The sequence below is a fragment of the Arachis stenosperma genome, chromosome 7 (assembly GCF_014773155.1).
Source record: "Arachis stenosperma cultivar V10309 chromosome 7, arast.V10309.gnm1.PFL2, whole genome shotgun sequence".
NCBI lineage: Eukaryota > Viridiplantae > Streptophyta > Magnoliopsida > Fabales > Fabaceae > Arachis > Arachis stenosperma.
The window spans coordinates 90693125-90709325 of NC_080383.1; the positions used below are offsets into that span (position 1 = coordinate 90693125).

General features: G+C 29.7%; 3 protein-coding genes across 3 annotated transcripts; 2 read left to right on the top strand and 1 right to left on the bottom strand.

The window, feature by feature from the left end:
* Nucleotides 1–2772, top strand: LOC130941501 (auxin-induced protein 22C-like). The gene is made up of 3 exons (XM_057870033.1): nt 1–386; nt 594–672; nt 2446–2772. Exons 1-3 carry the CDS (start codon nt 65–67, stop codon nt 2558–2560), a joined length of 516 nt encoding a protein of 171 aa, XP_057726016.1. The 5' UTR covers nt 1–64; the 3' UTR covers nt 2561–2772.
* A 4379-nt stretch (nt 2773–7151) lies between these two features.
* Nucleotides 7152–8253, top strand: LOC130940185 (auxin-responsive protein IAA11-like). Its single transcript, XM_057868253.1, has 4 exons — nt 7152–7321; nt 7623–7792; nt 7986–8073; nt 8183–8253. Exons 1-4 carry the CDS (start codon nt 7203–7205, stop codon nt 8226–8228), a joined length of 423 nt encoding a protein of 140 aa, XP_057724236.1. The 5' UTR covers nt 7152–7202; the 3' UTR covers nt 8229–8253.
* Nucleotides 8254–10845: 2592 nt separating this feature from the next.
* LOC130941525 (cyclin-A2-4-like) lies at nt 10846–15820 on the bottom strand. The gene is made up of 12 exons (XM_057870065.1): nt 15633–15820; nt 14288–14619; nt 14023–14179; nt 13661–13815; nt 13208–13300; nt 12848–12981; nt 12506–12581; nt 12209–12285; nt 12072–12105; nt 11828–11977; nt 11625–11759; nt 10846–11394 (listed from the first exon to the last, which is right to left on the bottom strand). Exons 2-12 carry the CDS (start codon nt 14558–14560, stop codon nt 11341–11343), a joined length of 1338 nt encoding a protein of 445 aa, XP_057726048.1. The 5' UTR covers nt 14561–14619; nt 15633–15820; the 3' UTR covers nt 10846–11340.
* Nucleotides 15821–16201: the final 381 nt, after the last annotated feature.

The window sequence follows — 16201 nt, forward strand, 5'->3', positions numbered from 1 at the left end:
TTAATTAATACCCTCTTTCTTTCATATATATACTCTCAGTTCACCAAAAAGCCTCAAAAAAGATATGGCCAAAGAAGGTCTTGGACTTGAAATCACAGAGCTAAGATTGGGTCTTCCCGGTGGGGATTCATCAGCATCGAAGAAGAGGGTGTTTTCGGAGATTGATGGTGGGGAAAATGGATCCTCAACGGAGAGGAATAATAAGAACGCGGTGGTGGGGTGGCCACCGGTGTGCTCTTACCGGAAGAAGAAGACGTCGTCGAAAATGTACGTGAAGGTTAGCATGGACGGTGCTCCATTCTTGCGTAAAATTGATCTTGCCATGCACAAGGATTACTCCCACCTAGCCTTTGCCTTGGACAACCTCTTTGCTTCCTATGGAATCGGTCAGTACTCTTTTACGAGCTGAAAATTCATATACAGTTATTTTTGTGTGAATTGATGATATTTGAGAATATTAGATAATTTGATAAGTTTAATTAAATTTTTTATTATAAATTTTATATAAAGACAACTGCATGTAAGTTTTTATTTAATTAGGAGCAACACATACAAGATGTTAATGTTTGGTGAAAAATATAACGGTTTGACAGATGCGGAGAATTGTGAACAAGTTCCGATTTACGAGGACAAAGATGGTGACTGGATGCTCGTCGGAGATGTTCCTTGGGAGTAAGTCTTTCTACTAATTTCTTTTTATTTTCAACTTTGTCTACTGTGCTCATAAAATTATGAATAATATCATTAGAAATAGCTATATATAGAATTATATTACGTGTCAGTTATTAGTATAAAATACATGTTATAATATAAATATATATTAAAAATAAATTAAACCACATATATATTTATATATAAATATATTGATAACTAATTTTAGTAACTGATTTTATTGTACAAATAATATTTTTAATATATATATATATATATATATGCCAAACTGATGAGATTTATTACTTTAATAGGATACACAGTTACACACAACAGCCAGCCAATTAAAAAACATATATTACTTCTTAGTTTATAATGATATTTATAACTGTTTATTTAGCTATTTTTATTCACTTAATTTTTTGCGATAGATAATTTATGATAAACCATCAAATTTTTTATAATCTGTTAAATCACTCAATTTGAAATTTTAGGAAAAAAGGACACTCTGAAAAAGAGTTTAGGCACTACTGATGATCCATTAGTTATGGTAATTGCATTGTCACCCATCATCTACTGTGATATTTCCAGTAATATATATATATATATATATATATATATATATATATATATATATCTTTTTTTCAACCAACAAAATAAAACCGCTTTAGGAATTTATGTGCATACATATTTTCTTTTGGTAGGTGTTGATAGATTCATAATTTAGTGGGAGCATCTATTGATTTTTTTTTTTTTTCTGAGAGACAAAAAGTCACTAGCGTGTCATGTAAGACTGGATATAATTGGTAAATTATATATAGGGAATTTTTCGGTGAAGCATACTGTCCACTTTACCATTAACCCTAGTTTCATGCCTAAATTAAAAGTTATATTAATGGTGATTATTTTTTAAATATTCTAAATTTTAAATATTAAATTCTAATATAAACTTTAAACTTTCTAAAAATAAGGGCCAAAAAAGATTTTCTTATACTTATTCTTAAATATATTTTACATTACATGATATATGAGAGAATAGAGATACTTGGATAGCTAGTTATCACATATTATTATTTAGAATGATTACTTACATATAAGTGATATATATAACTAAATTTCTTAATATACTTTTATTTAACTCTATTATTTTCACCAAAAAAAAAAAATAATTTAGGAGTTGCCATTTTTATCTAATTCTATGAAAGTGAGCTCTATGGTGCATTTAATTATTATGATGCTTAAATTGTCTAACTTCTCTTTTAAAGTAAAAAATAAAATATTTAAAATAAAAAATAAATCATATAAAATTTATTAAATATTATTTATTTATTTTTTTTAGTGACTTAGGTACAAAGTGATAGATACCGTAGTATACATCTTCCATGAAATTGAATTGAAGAATAAGTTTGGCAAAATCATTTTGATGTCTGCCAGTACGAAATTATTTGAATAGACGTGTTGATTAAGTTGTCCATAGATCTAATCAATTCCAAAGTTCTACTTTATATATCATTATTATCATGTTAATATCAAACATAAACAAAAGATTCTCATGGACCACACTTACATGGCCGACATGCGTGAATTCTTCATTATAATGTTCGTAACATCAAAATGAGACTGAAAATATAGCATCATTTTTATTGTCTCTTCCTTGAAAAAGGAAAAAGCAATTATTATTGTTTAAAAATATTTTACTATAATTATTAATTAACGTCATAAGAAATATTTTACTATGTTTTATTTTTGTCAAGTAATAATATGTTAGATTTTCACTATATATTATTCATGCAGGATGTTTATTGAATCATGCAAGCGTCTGAGGATTATGAAGAGATCAGATGCAAAGGGCTTTGGTCTGCAACCAAAAGGATCATTAAAGGGATTTATAGAAGGCGTGAAAAATTAAAACAAATTAAATAAGTTAGGGTTTTCTACTTTATATATATTATTATTATGTGGTACACGTTTTAATGATCATAGATCACAATTTTATGTTTCATTTTGTTTATATTTGTGGAAGCAACTTTTTTATATAGTTTGATGCATGAATTGTAAAACCTAAGAATGAATTATATATATAATGTTTTGGTAAATGTTTTGCCGGAACCAATTTTTTTATTGGGTAAAGTATTATTTTGGTCTCTATGTTTAGATTATATTTTAAGAAAAAGTCTAGGAGGCCAATAATTTTATTGATTTTTGGTCAACATGTAATTAGCAGAGAAAGGTGAGCCATTAGATGAAATCTCACACCAATCTCACACTATTAAATCATTATTGATGGCTATTTGATGACTACCAATCACAAAAGTTGCTGGCCTCCTAGCATTGCTCATATTTTAAATTTTATTTTATTTTCAAAAAATTTATATAAGTTTAATGATGTTCTACAGTTAAATTTGACACAAATAGTTAGCATATTTAAAAGTTAATATAACGTTCAATTTTAGTATGTAAATAAATTTTACTTATCAATGGTTACGTTATTAATGTAAAAGTTTTTCATTAATTATTCAAGTCATATTTAACTATAGAATAGCATTGAATCCATTTAAAATTTTTTAAAATTAAAATAAAACATTTAAAATATTAAAAATTAAATTAAAATTTGACTTAGACGAACCAAAATAATATTTTACTTTTATTTTATATTTCCTAATCGTTTTGGTAAAGGTTTTGCCTCATATTTGTTAATAATATGCTAGTTTTAGTAAAAGTGATTAATAGTCTTGATTTTGTATTTGCACACAATTTTCAGCTTATTCAGTTAATTATTTAAATTTAAATGAGAAGAATAAAAAATATTAGAGTTTTTAAATTTAAAATATTAAACTAATTAAACTAAAAAAATAGTTCGTGATATTATTGTGTTAAATATCAATATATCACTCGTCTGCTTAAACAAGTGTCAGAAGTTCAAATCTCATTTTGTGCATGTAGCAATTTATCGCCAACGATAAACTCTTAAATAAAGATCAGATTCACGATAAATTAGTTCTTGACCTGTCGGGTTGGAAAATACCGTGAAAAACCAAAAAAATAATTATATTTATATTGTACTACATGATTTATTCTACAGACGGATGGGTCATTCATCTACAAGAGGGGGGAATGGAAAACAAAAACGGATTAGTTTTAGGAAACTAATCTCCTGCCAAAACTTTTTGTTACAAAATACTTGCTCAATATGATAGGAGTAAGTAAAATTACACCTTCAAATTTTCAACCACCCATCATTTTCATCATATTACTCATAATTAATGTGCCAACCCCCTAAAATGATTATTATTTTGGTATATATAAATTTGGTTAATACAAAATTTTATAAATTAAAAAAGAGGATGATTCTGAGAATCTAACTGAATTTGCCAATTCAATTGGGTTAATTGATAATTGGTTACTAATGGATTCAATTTAAGGTAAAACTATTTTTAGCAAATCAATAATAATAGTATAGTCTTTTAATGATTAATTAATTTAAAATAATAAATTATAAAAATTATTTTTTTAAATTATATATTTTATATATAAATATTTTTTTATTAAACTTCGATTGAATATTTAAATTATTGAATCTCTAATAATATTAGTTTGATGACTACTTCACCTTTTCAGAACCTTTAAGAGGAATAAGAGATCGTTTGGGAAGTAGCAGAAGCTACTTTTTTATTTTTGGATTATGAAAAGTTATAATCTGCGTGTTTGGCATTATTTTAGAAAAAGCTTTTAACTTTGCGAAAAGTTAATTTGCAGCTTTGTAAAGAAGTAGAAATATATGACTTCTCTACTTTTTGATAAGTCATTCTACTACTTACTTAAAAAAAATTAATTTCAAAACAAAAAAATCTACTTTCCTTCTTCACTCTGTGAAAAATACTGATCATTCACCACCATTTTCACGCAAAGTCTACGCGAAGCACTGGCCTTCCACCATCATTCTCACGCAATATTCCAAACCTTATAATTTTTACGTAATGATTCATCTGATGGAAGTATTGATCCTCCACCACAATTTTCAGACAATATTGCATTTGAACAACCGGCTGTATTTATTCTTGCTAAGTATTTTTTTATCATTTTATCACTCTATTTTTTATTATTAAATTTGTATTTAACTGTGGTATGAAATTTCAGTTTTAATTTTATTTTTTTCATATGTGATTTTATAGCAAGTTCTTGACCTCAATAAAAGAGAAGACAGTTCTAATAAGAGTAAAAAAAAAATAAAAAAAAAACAGCAATAAAATATACATTGACATACATTTTATATTTATTTTTTATTTACCCAAACTGGACCTAAATAAACAATGCAAAGCTAGATAATTAACTTAATATACAATCAGGAATCCACGTACGAAAGAATTAAATAAGTTTGTTATATCATTCTAAGTTTCTTAAATAATTTTGCCATCGGTTAATAAAAAAGATTGAATAAAAGTGTAATAGAATCATTATATTTTTTTTTGTCAAATTATAGTTTTTGATGCGTACATATTTTATACAAATAATAATAATCTTCAAATTAAAGAAATAATACAAGTTGACCTACATGTTTGTTTCTTGCAAGGGGAACACTTGATGATTAAGATTGCAAAGAACGATACCTCTAAGTTAATCATATAACTATTTGATTCAGATAATTTGTAAGTTCACCCAAAAACAGAAAAAAAAAAAAGAAAAAATATTTAAGAAAATACATAGACAAATTAAACACAAGTAACTAACTCTAATAGATTGTAGAGTAGCTAGTATAGTACATAAGTTTTAATTAAACATAAACACATGCACGAACAATGGCGATCGTTAAGGTGCACGCATGGCTCTCAATGTCTCTCTCCAACGAATTTAGTTTATCGATAATTAAGAATTAAGAATAACAATACAATGAAAGGAACTGTTCTTTTTTTTTTTTATGTATTATTGTAGTATTATTCATTGCATGAGGTCACTTCCGTAATCGGATTTTAGAACATATGGTTCATTAATTTTTCGGGTAAGTTTTTATAATATGTCTACACACGCATAACAAAGCTACAAAAGGATGCACATAGTCGTTTCAGAATTATCTTGATAAAAGTTATTATTATTATTTTAGTAGAATATTTTTTTAGGATAATTATTCTTAAAAGAATATTTATTATGAGGATGAAATATATTATAAGAATACTTTTAACCAATATATAATTAAGAACTCTATTTTGGTTATGTAACTTTAATATAAGGATCCACTCACGTAAAGACGCTTAAAACGTCTTTTTTTAAAAACGCTTTTTAATAATTAAAATTTAACTTATATAATTGATTAAATTATATTATTTTTGTCAAAATTAGACCAAACAAACTGATTTGACAAAAAAATTGATAAATCAAATCTTGAATCGATCTAAATTGATATTCTTTTTTTTTTATAGAAAATGGCTATAATATTTTTATTATAAAAAATGTCTAAAATATTCTTATTATATATATTAATTTTGAAAATTCTAAATTCTAATTTAATGATGGCATAGAGAGAAGAGAAAGATTAGGATTTAAAATTTTTAAAATATATAATAGAAATATTTTAAGTCATTTTCTATAATAGGGGTATTATAATCATTTTTATAAAAAATATAAATTTAAATTGGTTCAAGATTTGGTTTATCGATTTTTCGGTCAAATCAGTTTGTTTGGTCTAATTTTGACAAAAATAATACAATTTAATCAATTATATAAGTTAAATTTTAATTATTAAAAAGCGTTTTTAAAAAAAGATATTTTAAACATTTTTATTTGAGTGACTCCCTTAATATAAATAAGAGATGGCATACTTAATTAATTAGTTCATCATTTTTGTTTATACTCGCTACAAACTAATCCATAATATAATGCATATTTAAATGAAGGAATAAGAAAACATGTGCTTTAATATATTTGCCACATAAAAAAAATCAATTCATTAATACGTCTAATAATAATGTAACACATAAGCGTCTTTACAAAAAAATCTTTTATGCGTTTTGATGAGAGCATCCACCATAATATATTTGCCTCATAATACTTCTTGGGTAAATGCATGCATATGGTAATTTCTTTGTTTCATACTATATTCTTTTTCATCTCATATTTTCCCCGCTTTTTTTTTTGTATATGATAAATCAATAGAGAGCATATATAAGGCCATAGCTAGCCATGCTTCTTCAACAATAGAAGTAATCAATACAGAACATATCTTACTAATAGTAGAAGAAAGACTAATCACAAAAACTAGTACAATTACACTTTTACTGTTTTGTAATAAGAAAAACTAATCAATGAATTGAGTCTTCTATGCCATCAATTATATCCTTTTTAGGGTTGAACAGGGAATTAGATTTTTGATTTTGTGTTGGCCCTAATTAGAATACTCGTCTTTTTCTCTCTCTCTCTCTCTCTGCTTGGAATTTTTTCTTTTTAAGAATAGAAAAGAATAATGTGTGATTATATATAGGTATAGTTAGTTTCTCCAAACCCCAAAAGAAAAGAAGAGAAGAAAAAAAAAGTACTTGGCTTACTTACACAAAGCGCCAATGGCCATGTTGGACGTTGACTTCAAGCTCAGCCTCTCTCTTCCCGGTACTCAAACCGGAGCCACCAAACGCTGCCGCCGCTTTCCGGAGGAAGACACCGTTGATCTTCTTCATCCCAAGTAAGCTTGTTTTAAGTTAGGATACTGTGATAAGAGCTGCAAGCGATGAAAAAATACGATTATTATTTGAGATATAATTATTTATGTTATTTTTTTTATCAGTTTAAATTTAAAAAAAAATATTATGTCATAGTATGAACAATTTTTAGTAATTTCTAAAAAAAATAATAGATAAATAAAAAAAATATAAAACTATGTAAAAAAATTATTATTTGAATGTGTTAAAAATATAATTATTCATACTGTATGTTATTATGAATTTAAAATTTTAGGAGAATTAGTATGATGACATCACGTGCAGGGCACAGATGGTGGGGTGGCCGCCGGTGATGAGGGCAAACAGAAAGTGTGGCGTGAAGGTGGGTGTGGACGGAGCACCATATCTAAGAAAAGTGGATCTTGAAGTGTATGAGAGTTATGAAGAGCTCTTCAAGGCATTGGAGACCATGTTTTGCTGCTCAACCATTATTTGTACGTTTTCATTTAATTTGATTCATTGATGATGATGATTATTGGTATTAATTTTTTTTTTTTTACTAAAGATAGGAGACTCGAATCCGCAACCTCTTAATTGAGTATGGAGAGACTATGTCATTTGAGCTATCACTCATTCGCGATTATTGGTATTATTGATGAGAGTAAATGAGTGTTTTTGTATGTGTAGGTAATGAGAATAAGGTGATGGATAATTATATGCCAACTTATGAGGACAAAGACGGTGATTGGATGTTAGTTGGCGATGTACCTTGGGAGTAATTACTAATTACCACCTCTTATATTATATCCCATGTTTCATTATTTTCTTTCCTCATTAAATAACTCATTTCTCACCTGCTTTGGTTTCTTGTATTTTCTTTTTAGGATGTTCGTTGAATCATGCAAGAGAATAAGACTCATGATAAAGTAGACCCCTTAGCTTGGCTCACTAAGGTTAATTACTTTTGCCAAACATGATGAGAGCTTGATTCTTATTATTGTTATTATATATGCCTCTAATTATATATCTGTGCACATAACATTGCAGGTATACCGTACTGCTCAACTTAGAAGAATATAATCTAGTTTAGTTAGCTAAATTAGCTATATATATAGTTATATGATAGTAAATATATAAGATCCAGAGTGTATATTATAGACAGACTACATAGACTTCCGCTTTGGATTGTTTGTATATTTGTATTCTGTTTTTTTTTTAAGTATATTTTAAGATTATTATTCTATTGGTATATATGATGTTTGTTAATTAATGATATGGTTTATGTTATGAACAAATCATAAACTTAGTATTTGTATTCTATTATACATGTTATAGATTACCAACTTTGTTTAAAATTGGGAGAAAAAAAATTAATAGCCCCCCTTCCAACAAATTAAAGGAATCAGCATATAGATGCACTGTTCTTCTATTTAAGCAGATTATTTCAGTCACCAAAAAAAGAGGAATCGACGGATCTGAGCTCCATTTATAGGTGTGTCACTGACTAATAAATTGTTATATATACAAGGCGGGATTTAAACCCCCTACACTTGTTTAAGCAAATGAGTGAGCTGACACTCGATCAATTCAAGTTTATTTATACTTGAAGTCCAATTTAATAAATCGATCACGTTTTGCTGCTATTCCTTTTTTTTTTTTTTGAATCTTTGTAGAACTTTGATATTGACCTAAAACGGACCATGAACAGAGCATTCGGAAGTCTATTAATTATTGGTGCGTTAAAAACAAACTGGTTTCTGACCCAAAAAACAAAAATCTAGTTGGACCAAGGGAAATATATAATTTGCAGTGGGAAACATTTTTCCACTTCCATAAAAAATTGATCTTCTATAATGAATTTCTCACGGCACAAATATCCCTCGGGTTTGAAAGTTACTTCACATGATGAATTCTTGCTGATGAATGGTTTTTAACTTTGAATGAAGGAGTGTAAAAAACATGACAGTTGATAAATGACAACAATAAATATAAGCACGGAACAGTGTATACTTTGGTATCATATATATATGGATATAGTTATGATGGACGGTTATTGTCCAGCTGTACTTATATTAATATAAGTGACATGAATTTGAATGAAAGAATAGTGGATATTGGTTTATTTTGCATTTTGATTTTTGTATGGTTGAATGTTGAGGTTTCTTTTTAGGTAGGAATTAAGGGTTAGAATTGAATTGTACAAGAAAGCAACTACCTGATCATGATTTATCATTCATTAATACACAACTACTTTACATAAAGAACTGAATTTTTTAAATATATGTTACTTAATTGAGAGTGAATGAAGCTTCTAACTAACTAACTAACAACCATAATAAGTGTTTATTATTTAGCTTGTGCAGTTGTGATTATAAATACATGACCAAAATGAATTGCATTATTCATCATCATCATCTTCTTATTCAACTGTGTTTGAGAACATGACAGGGGGATCTGCACCAGCACAGCAACAGATGTCGTATTATGATCATGTTCAGACGCGACACGAGGAGAAAGGAATCTTCTATGCTTGGTGTGTTACTTCATCCTTTGGTTTGTGTTACTTCTCAGTTCTTCAATTCCTTCTTTGACATGTGATTCAATTTTGATTGGTTCAGTTTGTTTACCCTGTGTTGCTGCTTCTGCTGCTATGAGAGTTGTGAATGCTGCTTGGAACGTACCTGTTGTTGCTGTCCCTAGCTACCTATCCTTATTACTTTATCACATAACCTTGTACTTCGGTTTTAGTTTACTAAACTTGGATGTTTCTGTTATCATAGTTTACCATTGTCTTATATATGATTCCAAGTTGCTTATTATATTTAATTAACCAAATAAGAGATAATTATTTTACAATAATTATATACTTACATTTACTCATCCACACTACATCCACAAATATATATATATATATCACAAATGGTTTCTTGTTATGTTATCCATAAAAAAATCATGGTTTTAAAAGTTGAAATAAATAAGCCTTTGTTAGGATGACAAAGAGGAAGTGAATTAAAGGTTCTCTTAATCCTCTAGTCCAACCATGAGTCTAAAAGTTATTAGTCAAAGTCTTCTAAAATAGAGTCTACCACTGGAAAATGTAAATTGTGGGATGCCATTTGATTTAGTTGTAATTTGTAATTTATAATATATATATATATATATATAAAATCTAATCACCTTAAAAATGGTTTGAATTGAATCCACGGAAGATATTATTATCAAGTTAAGCTCTATACATTATCTTCTTTAAGTGCGATTTTTCTTTAGGCCATACGTTAACGCAAAATACTTGTGCACTGAACTTTTTTTTTTTTTTTGTATTGACTTTTTCTACAAATTTTTAAATTTGATATCAAAACACAATGCATATAACATAGTTACATAGTGCACGAAAAGAAATGCAATTTTCAGGGAAAATCTTATCCTACATAACAAAAACTTGAAAATTTTCAAATAGTTTTTTTTTCAACCTTTAAAAAAAAGAATCATACATAACTAAAAAATGAAATTCTGTATTTAAGAACTCAATTAACCCGGGTATCTACTATCTACTAAACCTGCAAGAATATGCATTTCATCATTTGATTGCCTACACAGAAATGAACTGTAGCCATAATCCTCAACTATGACAAAAATTTCAGAGGACCTAATTACTAGGGCTTCAGAATCTCATTGTTACACTATAATAACAAGAACAATCCTTTTTTGGCTACATTACTTCAAAACATTCCCCTTTTTTTTGCTACATTACTTCAAAACATGCCTATGCAACATGCTTGTGATTGTGACCTTGGGGTTCATTCAATGTCAGACAACTTAAGCAAGGATCCCAACAAAAGGTCACCAAATGTATATACAAAAAGATATTAAAGAATATAGACAGGAACACTTGAACTAAACTTGGAGGGAGAATTAGATTAGTCTTGATTGAGAAGGCTTTTGACTAACAAAATAAGGTGTTTTTCCTTCTGATGTGCACATATCTCTGTTACAGTTAAGGCCTTAAGGGTCCTTTGCTTTGATTTGTAAATTATCTATAGCTTCAGAACAGTGTGTCAAGCAATTCAGGTGATGACAAAGCCGCTACACATTTGAACTGCGAGAGAAATTTTCATAATGAAACACCATGCAAGTTACTTACTAGTACATATGATTCATATATATGATGTCCTGAAACAAGGAGATGAAATACAGCCTGTTGTTTCTATTTTCATTTTTAGCATTTTCTGTTTCTATCTATCTATAATGTGAAGGAAAAAGTATAAATAAGAAATGAAAACGAAAGCCAAGAAGGTTCGGCTAGTTTCAATTCCTAATCTTTCATACCTTCTCTTGCTCATACTTGGTGCGGATGGCGGTTAAAGGGCAGTCATTGCTATTCAGCTGTAGATCCCGTAATGCAAGAACTGTGGTTTTCAAGTCTGATGGTTTATAAGAGGCATAGTGTTGAAGAGTTGGATTCTGAAAAGAAAAATGGTGGTCAGATTTTCTTAATGTGAGTAAGGGAAATAGCAGTGACAAACACATACCCATGGATGGCTTGACCGATCTAAAGTCCATCTAGCAAGAAATACAGCAGATGCCGCAATCATAGAAGGACGGAAATTTAAGAAACCATAGTTCATAAGTGTTAGTTCAGCAAGGTAATTTGCCAGGTACTCCAATTCGAAGCTCGGGCTCTGCAATTTTTTAGGCAGGCGATTAGTAATGCACAAATCAAAACAATGTGGCATGTTCTAGACCAAGCAGCCATGTCAAAGTTGAATCTTTCACCTCGTAAGAAGCTTGTGCTGCCCGAAGAAACCTCCTACGAAACCAAGGATGGGTACGGACAATTGAATGAGGTTTCAACATAACATTTTATTTTATTTTAAAAAAAAAATTTAAATGAAAAATATGTTAACAAATACCTGAGGAAAGTTTTTGTAGTGGGAGTAAATAGTTTATATGATGAGGACTTCAACACTTCAGTCTCCATTTTTCGTACCTGCCATTCAGATTATTTATCAATGCAATAACTCCAGTTATTTTGATAATAAGGCTCCACAACATACATTGAATTCAAGCCACAAAGGATATGGTAGATGGGCTTGATATTCTAAGTTCTCTTGTTGGGATAGGAATGAAATTGCAGTTTACTATTTGAGCGTATATTTTGTATTTTGCCATTAATCACACTAGTTCAAACTTGAAAAAGCAAGGCGTACCTCCTCTTTTGTGTATGTGTTGTCTGTGATGAAGCAGAATTCTTCAATACGTGGGGCATTAATTTCTTCGTATTTCCTTTAATCATACAAAAACAAAAACATTTTCATATGGGGATGCTTCAAAGATATACCTAGACAAAATATGGACTGTTGAATTGAAAGCCTAATCTTAATGTCAACAAAGTAACAGACACTAAATTTCCTTGAAAGACCAATAACCAACATAGAAACAACAATAATTTATGATACAAGTACACAACGAACATGAATGCATATGCTTGTAGAGGAATGCTAACAGAATCAGAACGTAAAAGGTCAACTTCGCTGACCCGAATAACTTACGAGGCAATTAGCATGCAGGTTATGCCAAGCAACTGAAGTCGTCGTCTTTCAATGTAAGTTTGAGAGAGAAACCAGTCTATGAGATATACAGTGAGGTAAAGAGTATCCGGGACCAATTTATACTCCTCAGAGACCTGATAACAAAGTTAAATGTGAATTAAAAGCAGCATTCATATTGCATCGACTAGGAAAATTGAACCAAAAGAAAAACATGAAAGAATAAAAACAAAATAAGTTAATATCTACAAGCATGCAAGAAAGGAATCAGCATCAGTGACTTCACAGACTCTGCTAAGTTCCTATTTTCAGTGAACACTTGATAGTTTGAACTTCTTAAAGATATTAGAAAGTTATACAAACCTCTACAAGCCAATCAACCAGTATCCCACGCATGCTTTGTGTTATATCTTGCTGTACTGTTTCCATGTAGTTAGGATAAGGCCTTCTCGATAGCTGAAAAATAAATGTTTGACATATTTTATGAAACAGCTGACAAGAAGAATGTTATGGAAAGTTCAAAACTAACAAATTTTACTTTTCAAAAATGAGTTGGAAACCAAGTATTAAAGCAATTCTTCAATTGACTAGATGCTGCAAAAATCAAACTATCTATTGCAAATTCAAAGCAAAGTTTTTACATTAGGAATGCAGAATAAATTCTAAAACCCTTAACAGGAAAAGGCTGGCAGTAAAAATAAACATGAAGATATTCTTGTAACTTCCAATGCAAGTCATTAGTAGAGACAACAAGATTTCTGTATTGGACAGAAGAAGATTGTTTTATTATAAGTGCAGGGCATTTATTTCACAAACCTCAGCAATACGCAAGTTTTTGTAGATATCAGTCGCATAGAAGCTGCACAATTGGGGATCTTCAAAATCCGCATCAATGTTAGTGATATCTGGTCCCTTTGATACATTTAGAAGTTCATAAACGCCACTCTTCTCGGCTGCAGCCATTTGTACATCTGAAACAACACACAAAAAGAGTGCATCAACTAACTAAAAAATGATTTCCTTTATGAAGCTCATGAAGAGATTCAATTATCCTTTTATGATTTAAGGTGGTGTATTTAAGCAATGGGCAGACATGTCCAACTCTAAAGTATATTATGATATGCCGGGATCCAACATATTACTATAGCAGTCTTGTTGCCAGAGGGAAGGGGGAGTACCTTTCTTTTGAGAAATCAAAAGAAGAAGTGCATTGTTTGCGTTATTAACTGAGCACGTAGCATCTTCCGGTCTAAGCCCTGAGTGGGGCAAACTCTTCTCTTTAAGTACTTTGGAAACACCACTTGGACCAGCCTTATCCAGCTTGCCTTTCTTAGACTGAAAATAAGTTACAGGGGATATATTAGCATCATAAGTAAGGGAAATGTTAAATTCAAACAGTTGAGATTTTAACAGGAAATGGTGGATGCATGGCAAGTTAGCAACCTGAATTTTAGGTGCATTCAAACAGCCCTTGCCTTTAGTTTCACAGAAAATGTTAGACACATCCTGAAGAGCAGCCCTCTTTTTACGTGGAAGGCATGAATTATCCGAAACTGCTCTTTTTGGATTGCCTTTTACATGCTGCTTCTCTTTTTGTTGTGATACCCCCTTTGAAGGAGGCAATTGCCCAGATGCAAGAAATGCAGCAGCTTGAGCTCGAGTCAATCGACGAGGGAGGTCTCCAACGTTCCTGGTTACATTGTTTTCTTTCTTCATGACGACAATATTCAGTAGAACAGAGGAAATTATGGACACAAAATCTTGATGTGTGAATCCTGTGACAGAAAAATGAAATTATGAAACAGGAAAGCCAAAAAAAAATCTATATGTCTGTTTTAGTGATCAGATTTTTAAAGTTGACCAGCAACCTAGCATCAAAGGAATACACTTCAATTCATCATAATTTTGCAGTCTCCTGGTCCATCTTTTCAAATGCAGAACAGAGTTAATTTTGAATTTGGTATGTTATAAAAATGATTTAAAAAAACAGCATATCGATGCAATATGGTGAGACTAGTTAACAATTAAGATCAGTGCCTAATTTAAGCTTCCATCATGCTGTTGATTTTGTGTCAATAAAGTAATTAGTTAATATAAGAACTCTCTTATATTTTGAAATACAAATCATCTCATCAAACTTAGAATAACGTAAAAATGAAAAAAAAAATATGAAAAAAAAAAAGAAGAAAAAGGGGCAAAACTTTAAGTTAGATATAGAATGACTAATACAAATGCAGAAGAAGTGCACATTACAAAAATAGAATGAACTAGGTCAATATAGAGTGCAAATTACATTTGTAAAGTGTTGGAGCAGAAGAAAAAGAAACCCCAAATCAATTTTAGAGTGACAAACAACTTTCCTCTGCATTTGCAAAAGCATACATTCCAGAAAAAATACACACATTGTAAGAAGAGAAATAACTATGTTTATATACAAATATAATCTTATTTTTCAGCATCACAGGTTCTACAGCTTCAGATTAGTAGTTTTCTTCACTTGATGGGAAAAATTGCAGTCAAAAAATGAGAAGAAAAGAAATGAAAAGAAAAGAAATCAAGACTCAGACTTTACTTTTTCCCTTCTCTTACTGAGGCATTTTATCATACACCCATCAGACATAAAGAACTAAACATCAAAACCCAAATCAGCATTGAAGCAACATTACCACCTTCCCAAACCCAGTCACCCAGAAACACAAACATGTTCAAGAACGTAACATTTCTTGAAAGACAAAGATTCTCAAGATGTTGCAAGAAAGACAATGGATTTGTATGCATGAAGAAGGACCTGATTGGGTGTCTATAGTGCAAGCTCCACCACCTCCATTGAAGAGAGAGAGAAAGCTCAGAAAAAGTCAGAAACCACAAACAAGAAGAGCGTCCTTGCAATGTTTGTTGGGGAACAAGCGTGAGAGCGGGATGTGGGTTGGGTTTAAAAATCTTTATGGAAGACATGGACGAGGATAAAAAAAATTAATATAGTTTTCTGAAATAAATAATAATTCTGTGGAGTATATAGTAGTATATGCTAATACCAATTATTTAATAAGACTTTAGTGGACTATTCAATTTTTGTTTGACCCAAAAAAGTTAAAAGCCAATTGAGTGATGGTGAAGAAAAACATCATATGACCATTTCCTTTTTGTCCATTTATGTATGCCATGTTATCTTTTATCTAAAGTTTTATTTAGTATTTTATTATTTAATCTATTTAAGAATATCTTTAGTAATAATTCTTCAAGCATTTGTTGGTAAGAATATATCTTTTTATAAAAATACTATTCATACACCAATATAACTATTAAAATCAGTCAGTAATATATTTATGTATAAATATATGTATAATTTAATTTATT

Excerpts from the sequence above, each read along its gene's own strand:
- LOC130941525 (XM_057870065.1), bottom strand. The coding sequence starts at position 14,560 with ATGAAGAAAGAAAACAATGTAACCAGGAACGTTGGAGACCTCCCTCGT. Across the intron at positions 12,982-13,207 it reads TGGTTGATTGGCTTGTAGAG|GTCTCTGAGGAGTATAAATT; the intron begins GTTTGTATAACT and ends CTTTGTTATCAG. Across the intron at positions 12,286-12,505 it reads ACACATACACAAAAGAGGAG|GTACGAAAAATGGAGACTGA; the intron begins GTACGCCTTGCT and ends TCTGAATGGCAG.
- LOC130940185 (XM_057868253.1), top strand. The coding sequence starts at position 7,203 with ATGGCCATGTTGGACGTTGACTTCAAGCTCAGCCTCTCTCTTCCCGGT. Across the intron at positions 7,793-7,985 it reads TTGCTGCTCAACCATTATTT|GTAATGAGAATAAGGTGATG; the intron begins GTACGTTTTCAT and ends TTGTATGTGTAG. Across the intron at positions 8,074-8,182 it reads GTTGGCGATGTACCTTGGGA|GATGTTCGTTGAATCATGCA; the intron begins GTAATTACTAAT and ends TTTTCTTTTTAG.
- LOC130941501 (XM_057870033.1), top strand. The coding sequence starts at position 65 with ATGGCCAAAGAAGGTCTTGGACTTGAAATCACAGAGCTAAGATTGGGT. Across the intron at positions 387-593 it reads CTTTGCTTCCTATGGAATCG|ATGCGGAGAATTGTGAACAA; the intron begins GTCAGTACTCTT and ends ACGGTTTGACAG. Across the intron at positions 673-2,445 it reads GTCGGAGATGTTCCTTGGGA|GATGTTTATTGAATCATGCA; the intron begins GTAAGTCTTTCT and ends TTATTCATGCAG.